We start from the raw sequence: 17,777 nt of genomic DNA, 5'->3' as shown, positions 1-17,777 counted from the left end.
ACATTGTGTGCTGATTTTTCTCTTGCACAGCTAATTGGGTTGCTTTTGAGAGAGCTGGAAGCCTGGGAACGCTGCTATTTTAGAAGGGTCTTAGATGTAGCTGTAGACAGAAAATGTGATACATTATTAAGATAAAGCCCTTGTAAGCCTCTCTATAAAACTGTTTATTACTGCCATGTAAACCAACATTTGTTTTATTCACACTAATGGCAAGTATTGAAGTGTTTGGATGGAAAAAGGAGCAGTACTGATCCCCAAAGCACCCTTCTTTGCTGATTTGGTCATTAGATGCTTTTCCTGCTGCCTCTTTCACATGAGTGGGTTGTTCAGGGTTTCTCAGAAACCAATTATTCACCTGGATGGTTCATCTTGGTCAGACGTGCACAGACAAACAGAACAACCTAATGCAGTAGCTCTCCAAAGAGTAGGATTTATTTTTATAACAGCAATCTATTTCAACAATGCATTAAAACAATTTTCTGGTGTTCCTAACGCACGGTTTTGATTGAAAAACGTAGTGCTTAAAAACCATAAGTATGTGACCATATGTTATAAACATCCCAGTAATTGTTTTTTTAAACATGCAGCCATATAAAGTAGAGGAAATGGATGAGGAAGAAAATATGTACCAAACCTTTTAGGCTGTTTGGTACTAAATATCTAATTGGAATTGGAATTTCTGTGCGCTGCTTTTTCTCTAGGAGATATTGGCGGAACATATTGTACCTTCCATTTCCAATTTGTCCTCTTCCTATTTTACAGGGACATTTTCAGACTAACCAGTGAGGTTTTTGTATGTTTTCAGTTGTTGTTTAAAAAAAAAGCCATCCATTTCTATCAAGGGTACTAAGAAGTTATTAAAAAAGTAAACAAACATAGGTCTTTAGACTCCTTCATTGCAGATATCTGTGATTTGGCACTGGGAAGACAAAGAAAATAATAGAAATTAGGGTGAATCAAGACCCAGTGATTTTGAGAAGCATGCACTAAGAGAAAGATGGTGTGCTTCACACTGGATAAAATAATGGAAGAAGTTATTCACCTGTGGAGATGCTGCTCAAATCTGTCTGAACTGAAACATCCTCACCTCAAATGCTGTGTCCAGTTCTGGGCCCTCAGGACAACTAGGACATGGAGCATGTCCAGGGCAGGGAACGGAGCTGGGAAGGGGCTGGAGCCCCAGGAGGGGCTGAGGGAGCTGGGAAGGGGCTGAGCCTGGAGAAAAGGAGGCTCAGGGGGGACCTTGTGGCTCTGCACAGCTCCTGCCAGGAGGGGACAGCCGGGGGGGTCGGGCTGTGCTCCCAGGGAACAGGGACAGGAGGAGAGGGAACGGCCTCAGGTGAAGTTAAGGTTGGATATTGGGAAAATTCCTTCATGGAAAGGGTTGTCCAGCCCTGGCACAGCTGCTCAGTACAGTGGTGGAATCCCCATTCTTGGAGAGATTTAAAAGCCATGTGGATGTGGCACTTAGGGACAGGGGTTGATGGTGGACTTGGCATTGCTGGGGGAATGGTTGGACTCCATCTTGGAGGGCTTCTCCAGCCTAAACAGTTCTATAATTCTATAAAATGTTGAAACAGGACCATTTTCTAGCTCTGCAGAGCCGCATTTGTTACAAGTTGTGTCCATGTTACTGAAGCAAGTTAATATCCTCAGTTTACAATTTATCTTCTTGGAGTGGTCTGGTGCTCCTGGAGCAGCATTTCACAGTGTCATGCTGAGGGCAATTCTCCCACTGGTGGCTGTTGTTAATATTACCTGTAATGTTACACAACTGCTGCTGATTGGCAGTGTGGGTGGCCAGGAGACTGAATGATGGAATGAAGGCAAGGAGAGTATTTTAAAGGGAGTGAGTCAACCATATTAAAAGACAGTCTTGGTATGAAGTGAATAAGAAAAAGGTTTGGATAAGAAAAATTATTAATATAGAAAGAAATAAAAAACCAAATGTGAATTTTGAAAAAGGGTAGGCTTCTCTCTGCTGTTCGTATGAACTATCAGATTATCAGCAAAATAAGCCACTTACTGAAAACTGATTTCCTCATCACCTGGCCTGAAAACAGCATTAAAGAAATGTAAAAGGGAGAATTTACATTTTGTTTATCACAATTGACAGGGGTGGATTCTTGTTCTCTGTGAAATACCTTCCTGAAAAACCTCTCAGAAAATTTAGAGAATGTGTTTAGAAAAAACAGAAATTTATAAGAGTCTGTGACTCATTTTTATTGAATTGTATAGACACCCTAATGTTTTTCACAGGTGTAATTTAAAAGATAAACTTTTAATTCCCTTTCATGTAATCAGCTATTTCTCCTAATTTTCTCATTTCTTTGTTGATTAGGAACTAAGTGAGTTAGTGGAATACATTGCATATTTCATATGCTAAGTCAGCTTTTATAAATAGGAATTATTCCACAGAATTGGTTAATTATAGAAACAATAACCCAGAGTTTGGGCAAAAAGTAGCAATTCTTAACAATCTCTGAGTTAGAGAACTAGGGGTATTCAGCCTGGGGAAGAGAAGGCTCTGGGGAGACAAGTCTCTAATACATTGCCATTGTTTAATCCTCCTGTATTTGTTATCCCCAGCACTTTTGGGAGATGTCTGATTGCCTTCACTTCCCTGAAACAAAGTTGAGACACGTAAGATACCTTTTTTTTTTTTTTTTTTTTAATTCCCCATTTGCTCTTCAGATATGTTACTGGAATGTGGTGGAGCTCTTCCAGAGCTGCTCTTGTTCATATTCAGGCTGGATCCCAAGCTGGGTCCACTACTGAACAACATATTCTCCAAAGACACTGTGTTCCAATGCATTTTTGTGTTGCTCTCAAGCTGGCACGGTGTGTACAGAGCCTGTTCCACTCCAGCATTTGTGTGTGTGTTAACCCAAATCCTTGACCTCAAAGATAATGTTGGCTAATAACAAAAAACAGCTGTCCTGTTCTAGAGAAAATAAGATGTATTGTAACATTGCAGGTTCAATTTGCTTTATTCACTGCAATAGGACTCATTATCTGAAGTATATCTGTTCTCCCGAGATAAACTGAGGAGAAAATGGATGTTGCAGTTCCCAAAGGCAGGTCTTTCATCTACTCACCAGCAGATAATGTGTGGCACTCGCAGAGAAATAAGATGCTTACTCAATGCAGCTGAAAAAAGTTATCTGAACAAATAATGACAAGTTTTCCCATTCCAACACTAATCTTCTAGATTTTGATAAATTGAGTCAATAGGAAGAGTCATGTTACATTCCCATGGGAAAAAGCTTTGTGGAATTTTTCTGATACATAAAATTATTTTTCTGCAATAAATTAGCCATCTTAACGTGTGGTAAGTTAATTAAAGTTTGTTAGAAAAGTTAGTGTAAACTACAGCTAACCAGTTATAATCACAAAGAGAATTTTGGTGAGGAAGAGTTGAAGGACTCTGGGATGGATGTGCAACATACCCAGGTGCTTCACTGGCTTTCAGCAGTAATCTCTCATCTTCTCCCTGTCTGTCACTGCTGACCTTTATGAACCAGGCTACAGAAAATTAACTTAGGTCGCAAAACAGGCAAGACTTCATAAATATTTCAGAAAATTTCATTTGGTTTGATAATGCAGTTTTTACATATTTCCATCAAGAGCATTTTGCCACAAAATTTGAGAAAATACTATCTGTTGCTCAGAGTTCATTTTGAAACAAGTGCCTGTGTACATAGACTTCTACAATTATCTTCTGTGAGTTTTGGGTTTTCCACATCTCAGTTAAAGGTTTGGTTTTTTTGGCATTCAGGCTGCAGCTGCTCTGTGCTTCCAGAACATTTAGCAGCACAGTGGTCAGCAACTTCTGTGTTTATCAGAACTGATGCAGTGTCTTTGTGACCAAATGTATTTCAAAAATAAGATGGAATGTAGTGAAAAGAGATTTAATCTAAAAGCTACCCCATTTATTTGGTTTGCTTGCTGTCAGCTCTCAGAAGGCTGTTTCTCTTCTCCTTACAATTTCTCCTTACAACAGCTCAAGAGAGCAGTTCTTGAAATTTGTTCATGGAGTTTTTTCAGGCCCAGGTTAACAGAATAAATGATACTTTTACTGGCAGTGACTAGTTTTGAAGAATTGGTAGGGTAAGAGGAAAACAAAACCATTTTCTTTTATTTTCTAATCTTAGAAGAACTTGTCTCCTTTATACTGAAAACCACTTCAAAGCTCAATAATACGATTTTTCTGATAGGTTTCACATTTCTTTGTTAAGCTATTCCCTTTAATTTTCAAAATATTTAACACCACTGAAAGAATGAATATAGCATTGTGCTGAGTGGTGTCATAAAGAATTACTTCTTTAACCATGCTGTTATCTTTTAATGTACCATAAGAAATAAAAGCATTTTCCATGATTTCTCTTCAGCCCTGGTGTAAGATGATAGCTGTAAAGCAGCTTATTCCTGCTCACAGGAGTTTGGGAATCTTGTGCCATAACCTCTTGTCAACTGTCTGCTATCTGGGACCTGACATTTTGTATCATGCACTGCTGCTGTTTAGCACTGAACCATCATAAAAACTTTCCTGTGTGCACACTGTAACCTTCTGTATGAACAGCAACAGGTTAAATCAACCTTTTTTGTAATTACTGGTTTTAGACATGCCTAATATTGTCAAGAGGATTTTTTTCTGTTTTCTGGTGCTTTTCTATTGTTGTCTTACCCATCTCAGTGTCCCTTTGCAGGGATTTTTGGTATTTGGGCAGAGCAGGAGTTTTGCTCTGTGGAAGCAGGGACAGGTGTTGCCTTAGCAGTAATACCATTCCCTTGCCTCCTTGGCATTCCCCGAATTGTAATGATGGATATGTCTGCTCTGCGAACCCCTTCTGACTTTTTTATACCTCCCACAGAAATTTCAATAGCAATTTTCACCTCAAGGGCAGGAATACAGAATCTTTTGGCTGCTGGGTAGAGAGAAGCACTAACTTTTCCCACTGACATCCTGTGCGTCATCAGGACCGGAAAATCTTCTGCTTGGATAGTATGGAAATTATGGAAACTCTATTCAGTCTCTGTTTGTATTGAGGACTTGGATTACACAGTCTTGCGTGTGAAGTTTTTTCTCTTAGATAGTGTCAGAATTATTCAGATTGGTACTGTCAGTGGGAGAGAACAGTTTATGGCATTGATGGTTTTGCTGCGTCATAGCAGAGATGCTGAACCACAGGATCTCATCAGTGAGGAACCTTACGAGAACTAAGGAATTCAGGTTCTGTGAAGTTGACAGCTTTAGTCAGGGATCAGTATGTATTCATTTTGTTTTGATACCTTCTCAATTAAAATTATTTAGACACTGAGGGTGGATCTGCAAGGCCATAGAATTGTAGGATCATTTGTTTGAAAAAGCCCTCTTCAGTCTGGGTTGGAAAAGTCATTGAGTCCAGCCATTCCCCCAGCCTGCCAAAGCTACCACTGACCCCTGTCCCCAAGTGCCACATCCACATGGCTTTTAAATCCTTCCAGGGATGGGGACTCCACTCTGGACAGCTGTGCCCGGGCTGGACAGCCCTTTTTTTGAAAGAAATTTTCCCTGCTATTGAACTTGAACTTCCAGCAGCCCAGCCTGAGGCCGTTCCCTCTCCTCCTGTCCCTGTCCCTGGGAGCAGAGTCCGACCCCCCCGGCTGTCCCCTCCTGTCAGGAGCTGTGCAGAGCCACAAGGTCCCCCCTGAGCCTCCTTTTCTCCAGGCTCAGCCCCTTCCCAGCTCCCTCAGCCTCTCCTGGGGCTCCAGCCCTTTTCCCACTCTGTTCCCTGCCTTGGACATGCTGAAGCCCCTCCATGTCCCTGTTGTCCTGAGGGGCCCAGAGCTGACTCCAGTATTGGTGTAATCTGTAATTACTGAGTGAATTTCTTGAGTGACAGCAGGTGGTTCACAGGAAACATGCTAATAGTTGTATTTATACTTTTGCAGAGAGTGTCACGGTTGTTACTGCTAAGCATAATATCAAGGATGAAGAAAATATTTGATAATATAGTGAGGGTGATAGGGTACTGGTGGATAAATTACTTCCTGCAGCTGTAGTGTATTGTATGTAGTAAAGTTTGGGAGGTGTGAAGGAAAAACATGAAGAAAACGGTTTGGTTTTAACTGCTCATTGGTGGGGTTTTTTTCTGGCCATTTACAAGATGTGATGTTTAGCCATCTTATTCTTCATGATAAAAATATGCATTTCTGTACTTCAGTTAACATCACACAGGATAAAAAAAAAAAAAAGTGCCCATTCCAAAGAAGGATTAAAGTATGGTAAGGTTGCTTAAATCTGGAGTGAACTAAGAACTGAAACACAAAAATGAATGCCTGTATTAGCAACTGTGTCTTCCTAGTAAATTGTTAAATTTGCTCCTTTTTGGAGAGCCACTCACTTGTCAAAGAGGGTCATCAGAAATCATCTCTAAGATACACATTAAGGTCTACAGATTTCATTAGGTACTATTTACATTGCTGTTAATAGTATTGTTAGGTTTAATGCGTAAATTGGAAACTTTGTCCAACATGAGAGCTGCATTGCTCCTGATGGGATCCTACAAAGTGGAAAAGGACTTTTTACAAGAGAATGGAGAGGGACTGGACAAGGGGGAATGGCTTCCACCGCCAGACGGCAGGCACAGATTTTGGGATCTTGGGCAGGAATTGCTGGCTGGCAGGGTGGGCAGGCCCTGGCCCAGGGTGCCCAGAGCAGCTGTGGCTGCCCCTGGATCCCTGGCAGTGCCCAAGGCCAGGCTGGATGGGACTTGGAGCAGCCTGGGATAGTGGAAGGTGTCCCTGCCCATGGCAGAGGGGGTGGAGCAGGTGGTCTCTCTCCCTTCCAACCCAAACCATCCTGTGATGGTTATCATGTCAAGGTTTCAGTTCTTGCAGCACTTACTGCTGTGTAACTTCGCCAGACAGTTTTGCTGGTGACATTTTGCAGCTAAGCTGAATGTGTAGGGCTGGAATCTGAAACTTTTTCACTTGAGGAATGTCTTTAAAGTCCTCGAACTCTCTTCAAGGTAGATTGGTTCTGTTAATTAAAGCCTGTATCATGATGATCTGTTTTACCTTTGTATGGTGGAGTTGGGGTTGCATATGGGACTTGTTCTTTCTTGTTCTACCAGTCATACTAAACAAAATCTTCCCATACCTCTAGGGAATACTGCTTAGTTTCATGGAGAAATGGAGAAATCTTCATTTGCTTTCAACAGCAAGAAAACCTCATTAGTATTTCAAGCATGGTATGACTAAATAAAAATTCACAGTTTTAATTTTCTTAGTAGGAATGTTGTCATCTTCTAGTAGCAGTTGCTTCCCAGGTTTTGTGGGATCTTAGACAGTGATTGGGTTCAGTATTACAAAATACTGTTTACATTCTGTTGTCATTGTTGTGTATGGTTTGGGAATACTGTCTTGGAGTGTTTGAGTTCCCAGCTGGTGACTTCCAGGTATTTTGGGCATTGTGGTGGATCCCCCTTATGCTGTATCTTCTTGGTGGGCTAAGACCAGCCTCTGAAGCTTGACTCTGGGTAGATGTCTTCCAGAGTAATTTGCCTTTTCTAAGTTAGTTCAGGTGAAAATCAGGTTATTTGATCTGATTCATGGGAGGCTTGGACCAACCTGGTCTAGTGTAAGGTTTCTCTGCCAACAAACCTTCCAAACCAAACCATTTTGGGAATTGCAAAATCCTCAATAAACAGGTAAAAAGGACATAGGGCTATGAGAGTGAAGCATCCCCAATAATCAATAAAACACTGAGGGAATCTGGGCGGTTTTATAGTAATTTTTGATTGATTCTGGAGTCTGCCTTTGAAGGAGGTGGAGGATAAGTTAAAATATTTCAAAGTGAAGTGGTTTAGGATTGGAATTCAAACACAGGAAGGGCATGGATGGAAGAAGAGATAGAAGTGAAGGGGTGAGCAGGAGATGAGCAGTGGATTAGCTGTAGGTCACCTGGATAACAAACACAGTATGCTGAAGTCATGTAAGAAGTACCAGTGGAGCACCTGCACCTTCCCTGGGCTATATTTGTGTCCTCAGAAATGGCTATTTATTTCCTGGGCCAGTGAAAGTTGGGAAAGCAGGGTTTTGGAGCAGGAAAGCAGTTGGGCTTGCTGCCTTGGCAGGTGTCCTGTGGTGTGTTTTGCTTTGGAGCAGACTGCTCCTGGGCCTTTTCCTCTGGGACAGGACACACACTATGGCATTTCCTCCTTGTCATGGGCTGTGGTAGGTGTTGGCATTGGGATATGGGCTGGAAACGCCGTGTTCCTCATGGGAAGTGTGCTCCCACACAGGCTGGCTCGGCGTGGCTGAAAACCTGCACTCTCAGCTTGCCAGTTGCTTGGGAAGGAGAGGAGGAATGTCAGGATGGACAGTTTATTTAGCAAAGTGTCTGGCAACAAACTTTGCTCTGGTGTGACAGCTCTGCTTTCATTTCTAAGCAGTGATCAGAGGTGGCAGGGTTAATTCTTGAGGTTATAATCACTATAGGCCCTGCATTTTTTCACGTAATACCTACTTCACCAAAAGTTGTCTGAGCTTGACGTAGAACAGCCAAAGAGTATTGCCAGTAAAAGAGATAAAGATAAGATTCTGGTCACCAAAGGCTTGGCTTTGAAGTTGCTTTGCTTACAGAGGGTAAGAACAGCTTTCTTGTGAGCTTCCTTCATTCCTTTCAGTTCTTCCCCTCCTTTGGCAGAGCAAGTTTATTTTGTTGAAGGTTTTATTTTCTGCTGAAAGTGCAGGAAATTCAGACAGCTCTCTTGGAAGCTCCCCAAAGCTAATACAAACAAGATACATATGCTTCTTTTAAACTAACTAAAAATAAAGTAAATTATTTGAAAATATTTAACTATAGATATTCCACTATAAAGAGAAAGGGAAATTTATATCATTAATATTGTGGATGCTGATAAATTATGTTATCAAGGTGAAATTCCCTGTAGCATCTATTGTCTATTCCTCATAAAAGATTGAGGAGTTCCACCTTGAAATCTGGAATAGCTGCATTACAGACAGAAGTGGTAACTACTGCATGTCCAAAAGCATAATTCATTGAAGTATTCTTTAGCATGTATGAAGCCAGATGAAAAAAAAAACAAACTGTAATGTAAATGAACTGAAACTGTCTGTTCAGCTATACTTTGTGTGGCTGCAGCTTATGGATCTGGAACAGTTTACCAAATTTTTCCTGTCGGATTTTCCTTGGTAAAAAAAAAATCACAGAACTTGTCTGTTTGGGGTTAATTTGGCATTCTTAGTCCGTTTGATATCTGTTAATTGTGCAGGGTATGTATATTGGTTTTTTTTTCCCATTGCTGACAAAATTGCCTTTATAGTCATATCTGCGTCATGAGGGAAGTAGTTGTTTACGACTATAATTTTTTATAATTTATATTCACAAATTGTTGAATCTCACTGAAAATATTACAGATGAAGAGCTATAGTGAGTCATCATGGACAGGGGCTCAGCATGTAGAGCAGCCATAATTACAGTTGCCTGTGCAGCCTCCACCCTCACCTTTTCTCTATTCCTACATCCACATGAAGCCTTCAGCCTCAGCTGTGAAGATGATGGGTGGTCCCACAGTGTGGCTGCAGCAACACAGACATGGTGCAGCCCTCCCTGACATTCCAGTGCCTAAAGGGGCTCCAGGAGAGCTGCACAGAGACTGGGGACAAATCCTGCAGGGACAGCACACAGGCAATGGCTGCCACTGCCACAGGGCAGGCACAGATTTTGGGATCTTGGGCAGGAATTGCTGGCTGGCAGGGTGGGCAGGCCGTGGCCCAGGGTGCCCAGAGCAGCTGTGGCTGCCCCTGGATCCCTGGCAGTGCCCAAGGCCAGGCTGGATGGGGCTTGGAGCATCCTGGGACAGTGGAAGTTGTCCCTGTCCATGGCAGGGGGTGGAACCTGATGGCTTCTAAGGTCCCTCCCAAGCCAAACCATCCTAGGATTTTCTGAGTTGCCAAGAGAGGCAAAGGGAGCAGATGTCCTTAAGGGGTCACTCAGAACTAGCAGGGAGAGTGGTGAGTCCAAGATAGTTTTCCTTCTGTGAATTGTGGAGTTCCTGGGAAGGAAACTATTACATCATGTCCAGCTGTTTCAAGTAGCTGCTTCACAGCTTTTGCACGCTGTGTGCACTCCTGGCTCCACTGAAGAGGAACCAGCAGTGTTGGTCAGAATGAGCTAAAGCCACCAAGCTTTGACACAAAGCAACTTGCACTTTTGAAAATTCAGATGTCAAAGCATTTTATTACTGGCAACAAGTTTCCACTCACTAAAAGCCATTCATTGTCATAAGCAGTTAAGTTCAGAATTGTGTTCGGACATGGTTTTTTTTGTCAGCCTGCATTTCCATCAAGTATTTCTTTTGCAATTACTTGTGACATTTCCAGTTTATTTTGTCAGGTTTCTTTGAATTAAGATTTCAGCTCCGTGTGTTGTCCTGTTGTTTTCTTTTACCCTATTTACATTGTGCAGTTGTAGCATACTCCCTTACCAATCCCTGCTCAGGTTTTGCTTTTTTTAGGCAGATAAGCTTCTTCCTGCTTATTGTGCTAACTATGTAATTAGCAGTTATTTAGCTGAAAGTATAATTTGGCTGGAAAATTGCTGTGATGTGAATGCACAGTGAGAAATGTGGCTTTTTTTAGTACACACAAGTGACCTGGGTGTCTGTACCCGTTGTCATATGGTGCATAACACCATTCACATGTTGCTCTGTTAGATCTCCAATTTTTAAAAAAGTTAGAAAGTAGACCTCTTTAAGCTTACAGTTATTCATTGCTTTGGATTGGGATTTACTATATATCCAGACAAAAAGGGAGGAAAACCAAATCATTGCATTTAAGTGAATTTCAGCTTGCTGTAAAGAAATATATAATCATATCTGTAATACGTAGTCTGAAGTTTGTAATTGTCATGTGGACATGATGCAAGAGTTAAGTTTGTTCACTAATCCTTCTAAGAATCATGGAATAGAGTCCCTGAATGGTTTGGGTTGGAAGGGACCTTAGAGCTGATCCTGTTCCACCCCTGCCATGGGCAGGAATGCCTTCCACTATCCCAGGGTCAACCTGGCCTTGGACGCTTCCAATGGATGGAACAACCACAGCAGTTCTGGGCATCCTGTGCCAACTGTGACTGAGTGTGCTGCATATCTTCTTCCTGGGTTAATGATCAAAAATGCAAAATGTCATTAAGAAATCTGTCACCATCCATGCTGTGCAATACCCTGGGTACCATTCTGAAAAAGGGCAATGCTTGACTTCCGGTCAAAAAAAATGGGCTAATCAAGGAGCTAATTTCATCATGGAAGAGAAACTCCTGTCCACCTGTGCTTACTGATGCCGTTTCATAGCATCACAAGTCACCAAAATTCTGATCTTTCAACCAGCTATTATTTTCTGTATAAACTAACTTTGGAGGAAAGAAAACAGAAAGCTGAATAATTTTGCCTCTGTTTATATTCGACAGTACAAACCACGAGGGATGGTTATGCAACACTAAGCTGAATTACACAAGACATGCCTCCCTTTATCTCCTCAGAACTGGTAACATTCAGAGGGTGGAGATTTGCATTCATTCATGATAGAACTTTTAAAATCAGTGTTTTATGGTTGCAATAATTAAAACAAATTAAATGTCATGTCAAAGGATGAGCACTTAGAATGTTCTGTTGTGGGAACCAGGAGATGGGGCACCATAAATTAAACAGGTGTTTGGTGACACTGAGCTTTTGCATCCTCTGCTGACAGTGATTTTTTTTTTTTTTTTTTTTGATGGGTAAATATGTCTGTAAGGAACTAACTGTGAGCAAAAAACTGGGGTTTTGTGGTTAGGCTGCTTGACTTCTCTTGGTATTTAAAAGCCATATACTTTTCAAGTGGTTTTACACATCAGGATGTAAGTGTTGAATTCTGTGGAAGTGTTTGCCCAGGAGGATACTATGCTAATTATTAATTATATTGCAGTAAAGAAAGCAGCAATATTCCAGGGTGGTCAGATCCAGGAACATCCAGCTCTGCCCATCTTTGCCTTGGCTTTGAACTTTTGTGTGTTCCTTGATAGTGTTTATCAAACTGAAATTGTTTTTCCCCAGATAATGTTCTCATTCATCATGTTTTCCCCTGCATCCTCTCAGCTTATTTCCATTCTCTTTTTTCTGGCATGATTAGTTGTTTTTTACTTTTAACAAAAGACTACCCAGTCATGTACCTGGCTGTCTTTTAGCTCACTTGCTGGTTTATCCCTTGTGCATCTAGAACATGACTAAACATCTGTCTTTTTTGCCTTAAAAGTTAGAATCTTTGCAGAAAAGCACCACATTTCACTTCTTTCCTGAGAAGGAACATGAAGTGACTGACTACCTAGAGCTACCCACAGTAATGTGAGGGCTGTGCCTACATTCCCATCCCCTTTGCAGGCATGATTTTAGTCTCACAGAGTTGTTACTGAGCTTGTAGCTTCCACTTTTCTTTTTTTGGTTTATTCACATAGAAATAACTATAACCATCTTTGGATGTTTATAATTATTTCTATGGGAATAAACAAAAAAAAAAGAATAGGTGTGGGAGGACTGGTACACATCGGTGTTGACAGAGGCATTATCTAAGCCCTGTTTTGTAAAGGAATATTGTAGTAATTTTAAATGTGAGTGCCACACTGAGTTTGTCAATTGTAAGCAATAGGAAACTTTTAACTCCTCTCCTTTAAATATACTGTTCAATAGATTGAAGCACGTCTACATTTCACAAATCAATATTTGACTTTTATTTTCATATAACAGCTAATCCAGTAGAAAAAAAAAATGGTCTTACAAGGCTGTTGAGGATGATGTGTTAGTCCTTGTCTTGGCCACACACATTCAGCATTTCAGCTGTGTTCAGCTGCTCTGAAAGCAATACACAAGGTGATAAACTGCAACAACAAAATGTTACTTTATTTATACCTGTCTTGATACCATGTATGGATGCAGTGTGTCTGTAGCCTGATACTGATGATACAGAGCAACAAAACCACATGGCATTTTATTAGCATTTCTCCACTGTCTCATCCAAATGCTGTCCTTGGATTTATGCTTATTTTTTCCTTTGTTTTGAAAACTTTTAAACCCTTAGGAATGATTAAATCTCTAATTATAGGAGCACACAGTTCTCCTGATAATGTATGTGCAATACAGAGATTCAGTGCCACTTCTCTATCTTCTATGCAGATAGTTTTTCTTACAAATTTTTTTTGTGTAGTCAGTTGTGAGTAAAAAATCTTCAGTATTTCTCCTATTTTTCTTCATGGAGGGGGTCCCAGGTTTTGCACCTGCAATGTGGTAGCTGAAATACAGATGGTTGATTCTGTCCATCAGCTCTTAAAAATGTTAAATTTAATTACTGTGCAATAACCTCTGAACCTTTTCATTGTTTGACGCTGATCACTTGCAGAATCTGCAACCTATTGGAAGATGGTTAGCAATGCTTTCTGTTTCAATTAGCTGTGTGCCTGGGGTTTAGGCTGAACACCTTTTATTAAAAAGACATTTAGTTTTTCAAAAGTAGTTGTGCAGTTTGTTACCTTTCTGGTAACTGGATAGATCTCACTTGACTCAGAATCATAATATTTCTGTAAAAGTCATCTAGTCTATATTTTTGGATAGTTTCTTGGTCACCAGCCCACCCTGCTGCACGGGGGGCAGAAGTATGCCAGTGCGCAGAGCTTTTAAAAATACACCATAAGACAACATATTCTGCAGTAAATCTGAGTTGATAGGCAAGCACCATTCCCCAGGTGAGTTAGGTCTGGATTTTCCTTCAGATGCCAGCTGAAGCAGTTATTTCTATTTTTGTCTAATATTTTCCATTACATACCCTTGACAGCACCTACCTGGGATGCTGTTTCATAGCACAATAATGAGGCAACTACAGGCAGAGGAACCACCTGCATTTTGAAAGTAAAAATTATTTTTGTCATAGAAGAATGTGATCCCATTGACAGCAATCAGCTTTGTAAGGGTTTCTGCCATCATTGTTAGCTACACTACAATGCTAATTTAGGTGGCAAAGTCATTAAAAAGTAGGAGATACATTCAGAAAAAAATCTGTAACCTTCACTGTCAGGTATCATTGCTAAAGAAGGAATTTTATTGGAATGAGTGCACAAGATATTCCTCTTCAAAGAAGAGCTCCAAAAAGCTTCCAGTTAAATCTCCCTCGTACATGCAGAAGACAAGGGTTGGGGATTACCATACTGTAGTGTGGGAATAATGATGGGATCTCACTTCCTCATGGTCCTCAGTGTCACAAAAGAAATGGAGCAGCAGGTTAGGGGGATGGTGCTGTCTTCTGCAGGGCCACATCTAGGAGAGGGATTCGGGACAAGGGACAGTGAGATTGGACAAGAGGGAATGGCTTCCCACTGGCAAAGGGCAGGTATAGATGGGATATTAGGAAGGAATCAGCTGTGAGGGTGGGCAGGCCCTGGCACAGGTTTCCCAGAGAAGCTGTGTCTTCCCCTGCATCCCTGGCAGTGCCCAAGGCCAGGCTGGATGGAGCTTGGAGCAGCTTGGGACAGTGGAAGGTGTCCCTGCCCACAGAAGGGTGGAACTGGCTGAGCTTTAAAGTTCCTTCCAGCCCAAACCATTCTGGGATTCTGTGAGCTGCACTTCTAGGAAGAAATGCCCCTTGCTTTCCATTGAAAGCAGGCAGAGCAAAGTGGTAGCAAAGAATTTTGCTCTTTTTGAGTCTAAACAGAATAATGAAAGTTACTGTGTTCTCTTCTGCCGCATACAATTCCTACAGTGCTGCTTAATAGTAGAAAATAACTGTGTGCATAATGAATGGCAGCCCAACAAAATGCTGTAAGTACTGCCTTTTTGTGAAGAATTTAAGTGCCTTGTGATAACTCAGAAAGTGAACTTTGTGGGCAGTCAGCAAAAGGAAGTGTCGGTGGTTTCATTGTTCATACCCAGCAGAAAAACTCAAGCTGGTTTAGTATGGTTCTCATTCTTGCCAGACGTGTAAAGTCTCACAGTCCAGTGTTGGAGACAATCTAAATGATATAAACAATTTAGAAGAGCCCCTTTCTTACCCTATTCCAAGGCAGGACAGACAGCTCTGCAATCAGAATAACTGTATTGGAGATATCCTGATGTGGAGCTCAAGGAGGGAAATCCAGGCAGCTGGCAGGAGTTCACATGCTTGTTCAACTTAGGAAGTTTGAGTTGTCAAATGCACTGACAAAATGAAAAGCTCTACAAGTTAATCTCAGTGTGAAGGCTTAGTGCACTACAAAAGGAGATTCCTTTTTTCATTTGTTACAAGTGTTCTTCAATGCCAAGAAAATAATTTTTAAAAAGAGTCACAGGGGAAGAGTCTGGTAACAGTGACAGATGTTGAAGGTGCAGTGATGTTTGATACAGCCAGTTTTCCTTCTCCTGCCTTTGCTTTTCTCTTTCACCCACTGTTTTTATTTCTCTGTTACTTTTTCTCCTTTTTCCCTATCCCTCCTTCCTGCATAGGGGCTCAACAGAAAATATAATAAGTTAATTATATGCTGAAGTGCTTTTACATAGAATAGGAAGGGTTGAAAAGACTGTGTTCACTTAACTCTTACAAATTTGACTGATTACAATATGGTAATGCTTTATGTCATGGCTCCTGTTGGGAGAATCAAGCTATGAGGCTGAGTACTAGTATGATGCATTTCAATTAAAATTTTGGTGATTACTGGAGAAAACAGATTCCTTTCCAGAAACATGGATGCCAGATTTGCTCACCATAGAGAGATTACTAGCTAATAGCTTTATTAGTAATAATTACCTTTGCGCTGCCTTTATTACTCAATATTTTACAATGGAAAAGGGCACTCTGACCTTTCACTCCTTTCTTAAAGGCTCAAGACCTGAATGTGATTGAGGAAGTGATTCGAATGATGCTGGAGATCATCAACTCCTGCCTGACCAACTCCCTCCATCACAACCCCAACCTGGTGTATGCTCTGCTCTACAAGCGCGATCTGTTCGAGCAGTTTCGGACTCACCCCTCTTTCCAGGACATCATGCAAAATATAGACCTGGTGAGTGATACGTGACTTCAGAGATGGTTACACTTGGTTGTGTGAGCTCTTCTTGCTCTTGAGAGTTGGAAAATATTTATCACTTCTTACCAGTTTGTTTTAAAATGTTGAATTTTTCTTGTCTGTTTTTTGGACCTGCACATGCCTTCTGGGCAACATAGAAACACAGAGTGGTTTGGGTTGGAAGGGACCTTAAAGGTCATTTAGCTCCAACCCTCTAATTTCTTTAACAGCCCTTTCCCACATCTTTCACTGAGGAGAATCAGAGAGATTTTGAGATGCCTCTGGTAAGGAATTCCCAAGCTGTGACACATCTTTCACCCGACAAAGGGAGAACAATGTCAGCTTCTCTTGACTGCCCCTTGTTAGAAACCTACCTTTCAGGGTAGCAAAACCTAATTTTCATCATCAAGCAATCCTTTTTCTTTTCTCTTACTCCTGTCACCAGCCTATTAATGATTATAGGGAATTAATTTTAAATAACTGAAGAGCAGGCATTCAGCTGTCTTATTCCCTGTCTGTATCTGAATGTGTGTTGTTTCCACCTGCCAAATGTTTTCTTCACAGCAACCTTCCCCTTGTATAGGGAAACATTTTAGAAGAAAACAGAAGAAAATAGCTGGGAATAAGAAGCTGTTACCAGTGAAGTATGACTTTGGGAAACAGTTGTTAATTGTTTCTGCATCTGATAGTAGTTTTAATGTTCATATGGAGAGCCTGAGCTTCTGCTAGAAAAATTTGAAGCGTTGCAAATTTTTGTCTGTCTTCTAGTTAATATTTGCAGAGCTGAGCAATGTTTGAAGCCACACTATGACCACTGGGTGCAAAATACTGGAAGGGAGGGCTGAGCAGGGTGCTAAGTCTCTGAATGCAGTGAATAACATATTATTGTGCCTACAATTATCTACAGAGTTTTTGGTTTGATTTGCTTTTAATTACAGGAGATTGACAGATATCTGATTGCCCATAAAGGAAAATAATTTAAAATGTTGAACTGAAATCCTGCTCTGTACCTATTCCTTCCTCTTCTGTTCTCTCTTCACATTTTCTGGTCATGCAAGACTTTGGGGAGTGGAGAACTTGAAGCTCAAAACTCTCCAAACTTTCAGCAGCTGCAGACTACAGGCAGCGTGATACTGTCTGGATGATTAGAACAAGATGTCTTCAAGTTGTGTAAAGAGGATATGGTGCACTGAAGATAACAGTTGTCTACATTCCTGACCGAGATAGGGACCTTCTCTGGTTACTTGCCCACATCCAGGATAACTGATGGTGGCCAGATCCTTCTGCTTGCAGCCCTGTGCCTCCCACAGACAGCAGCACGTCCTTTCCTTTGTAACAGTTAAATGTAGGTTTTCCTCAACAATTTAAACAATTCCTCCCCAAAACTATTTAATATTGGGTTACAGCATAATGCCAGTTACATTCAGAAACTATTTAAAGCTTTCCAAGGGAGCATGTTGAATTTTTAAATAGCTCCTTTGTTAGAGAAGCGAGGACGTCAACAAAAGAAATTTTTAATTTTTTTTTTAAATGTACCTGTCACCATCTGGCAAGTGGTAAGAGCTGTCAGGCTTGTAGATCTGAATAAAAGATGAGATTCTTCTGACTCCTTGTCTACCCTGTCACGTCCTGCACTTCATACACAGTATTGGCAGCACCATACAGAGCCAGTCTTTGTCACGTGTGCTGGAGCCACTGGTCTTGCTGTCCC

The 17,777-nt window shown here is 41.1% G+C and overlaps 1 protein-coding gene across 3 annotated transcripts in view; it reads left to right on the top strand.

Moving 5' to 3' along the window:
• Positions 1-17,777, top strand: part of DYM (dymeclin) — a 210,226-nt gene that overhangs the window by 150,192 nt on the left and 42,257 nt on the right. For 2 of the 3 annotated variants that reach the window (XM_041423558.1, XM_041423559.1), the window contains one exon: positions 15,881-16,063. In XM_041423558.1, coding sequence (XP_041279492.1) covers positions 15,881-16,063 — 183 coding nt within the window. Of the gene's footprint in view, positions 1-2,589; positions 2,644-15,880; positions 16,064-17,777 lie in introns of all 3 variants that reach the window. The other variant, XM_041423557.1, reaches the window with a different exon arrangement.

The sequence above is a fragment of the Onychostruthus taczanowskii genome, unplaced genomic scaffold (genome assembly GCF_017590055.1).
Source record: "Onychostruthus taczanowskii isolate IOZ18803 unplaced genomic scaffold, ASM1759005v1 scaffold79, whole genome shotgun sequence".
Classification (NCBI taxonomy): Eukaryota; Metazoa; Chordata; class Aves; order Passeriformes; family Passeridae; genus Onychostruthus; species Onychostruthus taczanowskii.
This window is presented reverse-complemented; position numbering and strand designations above follow the sequence as displayed.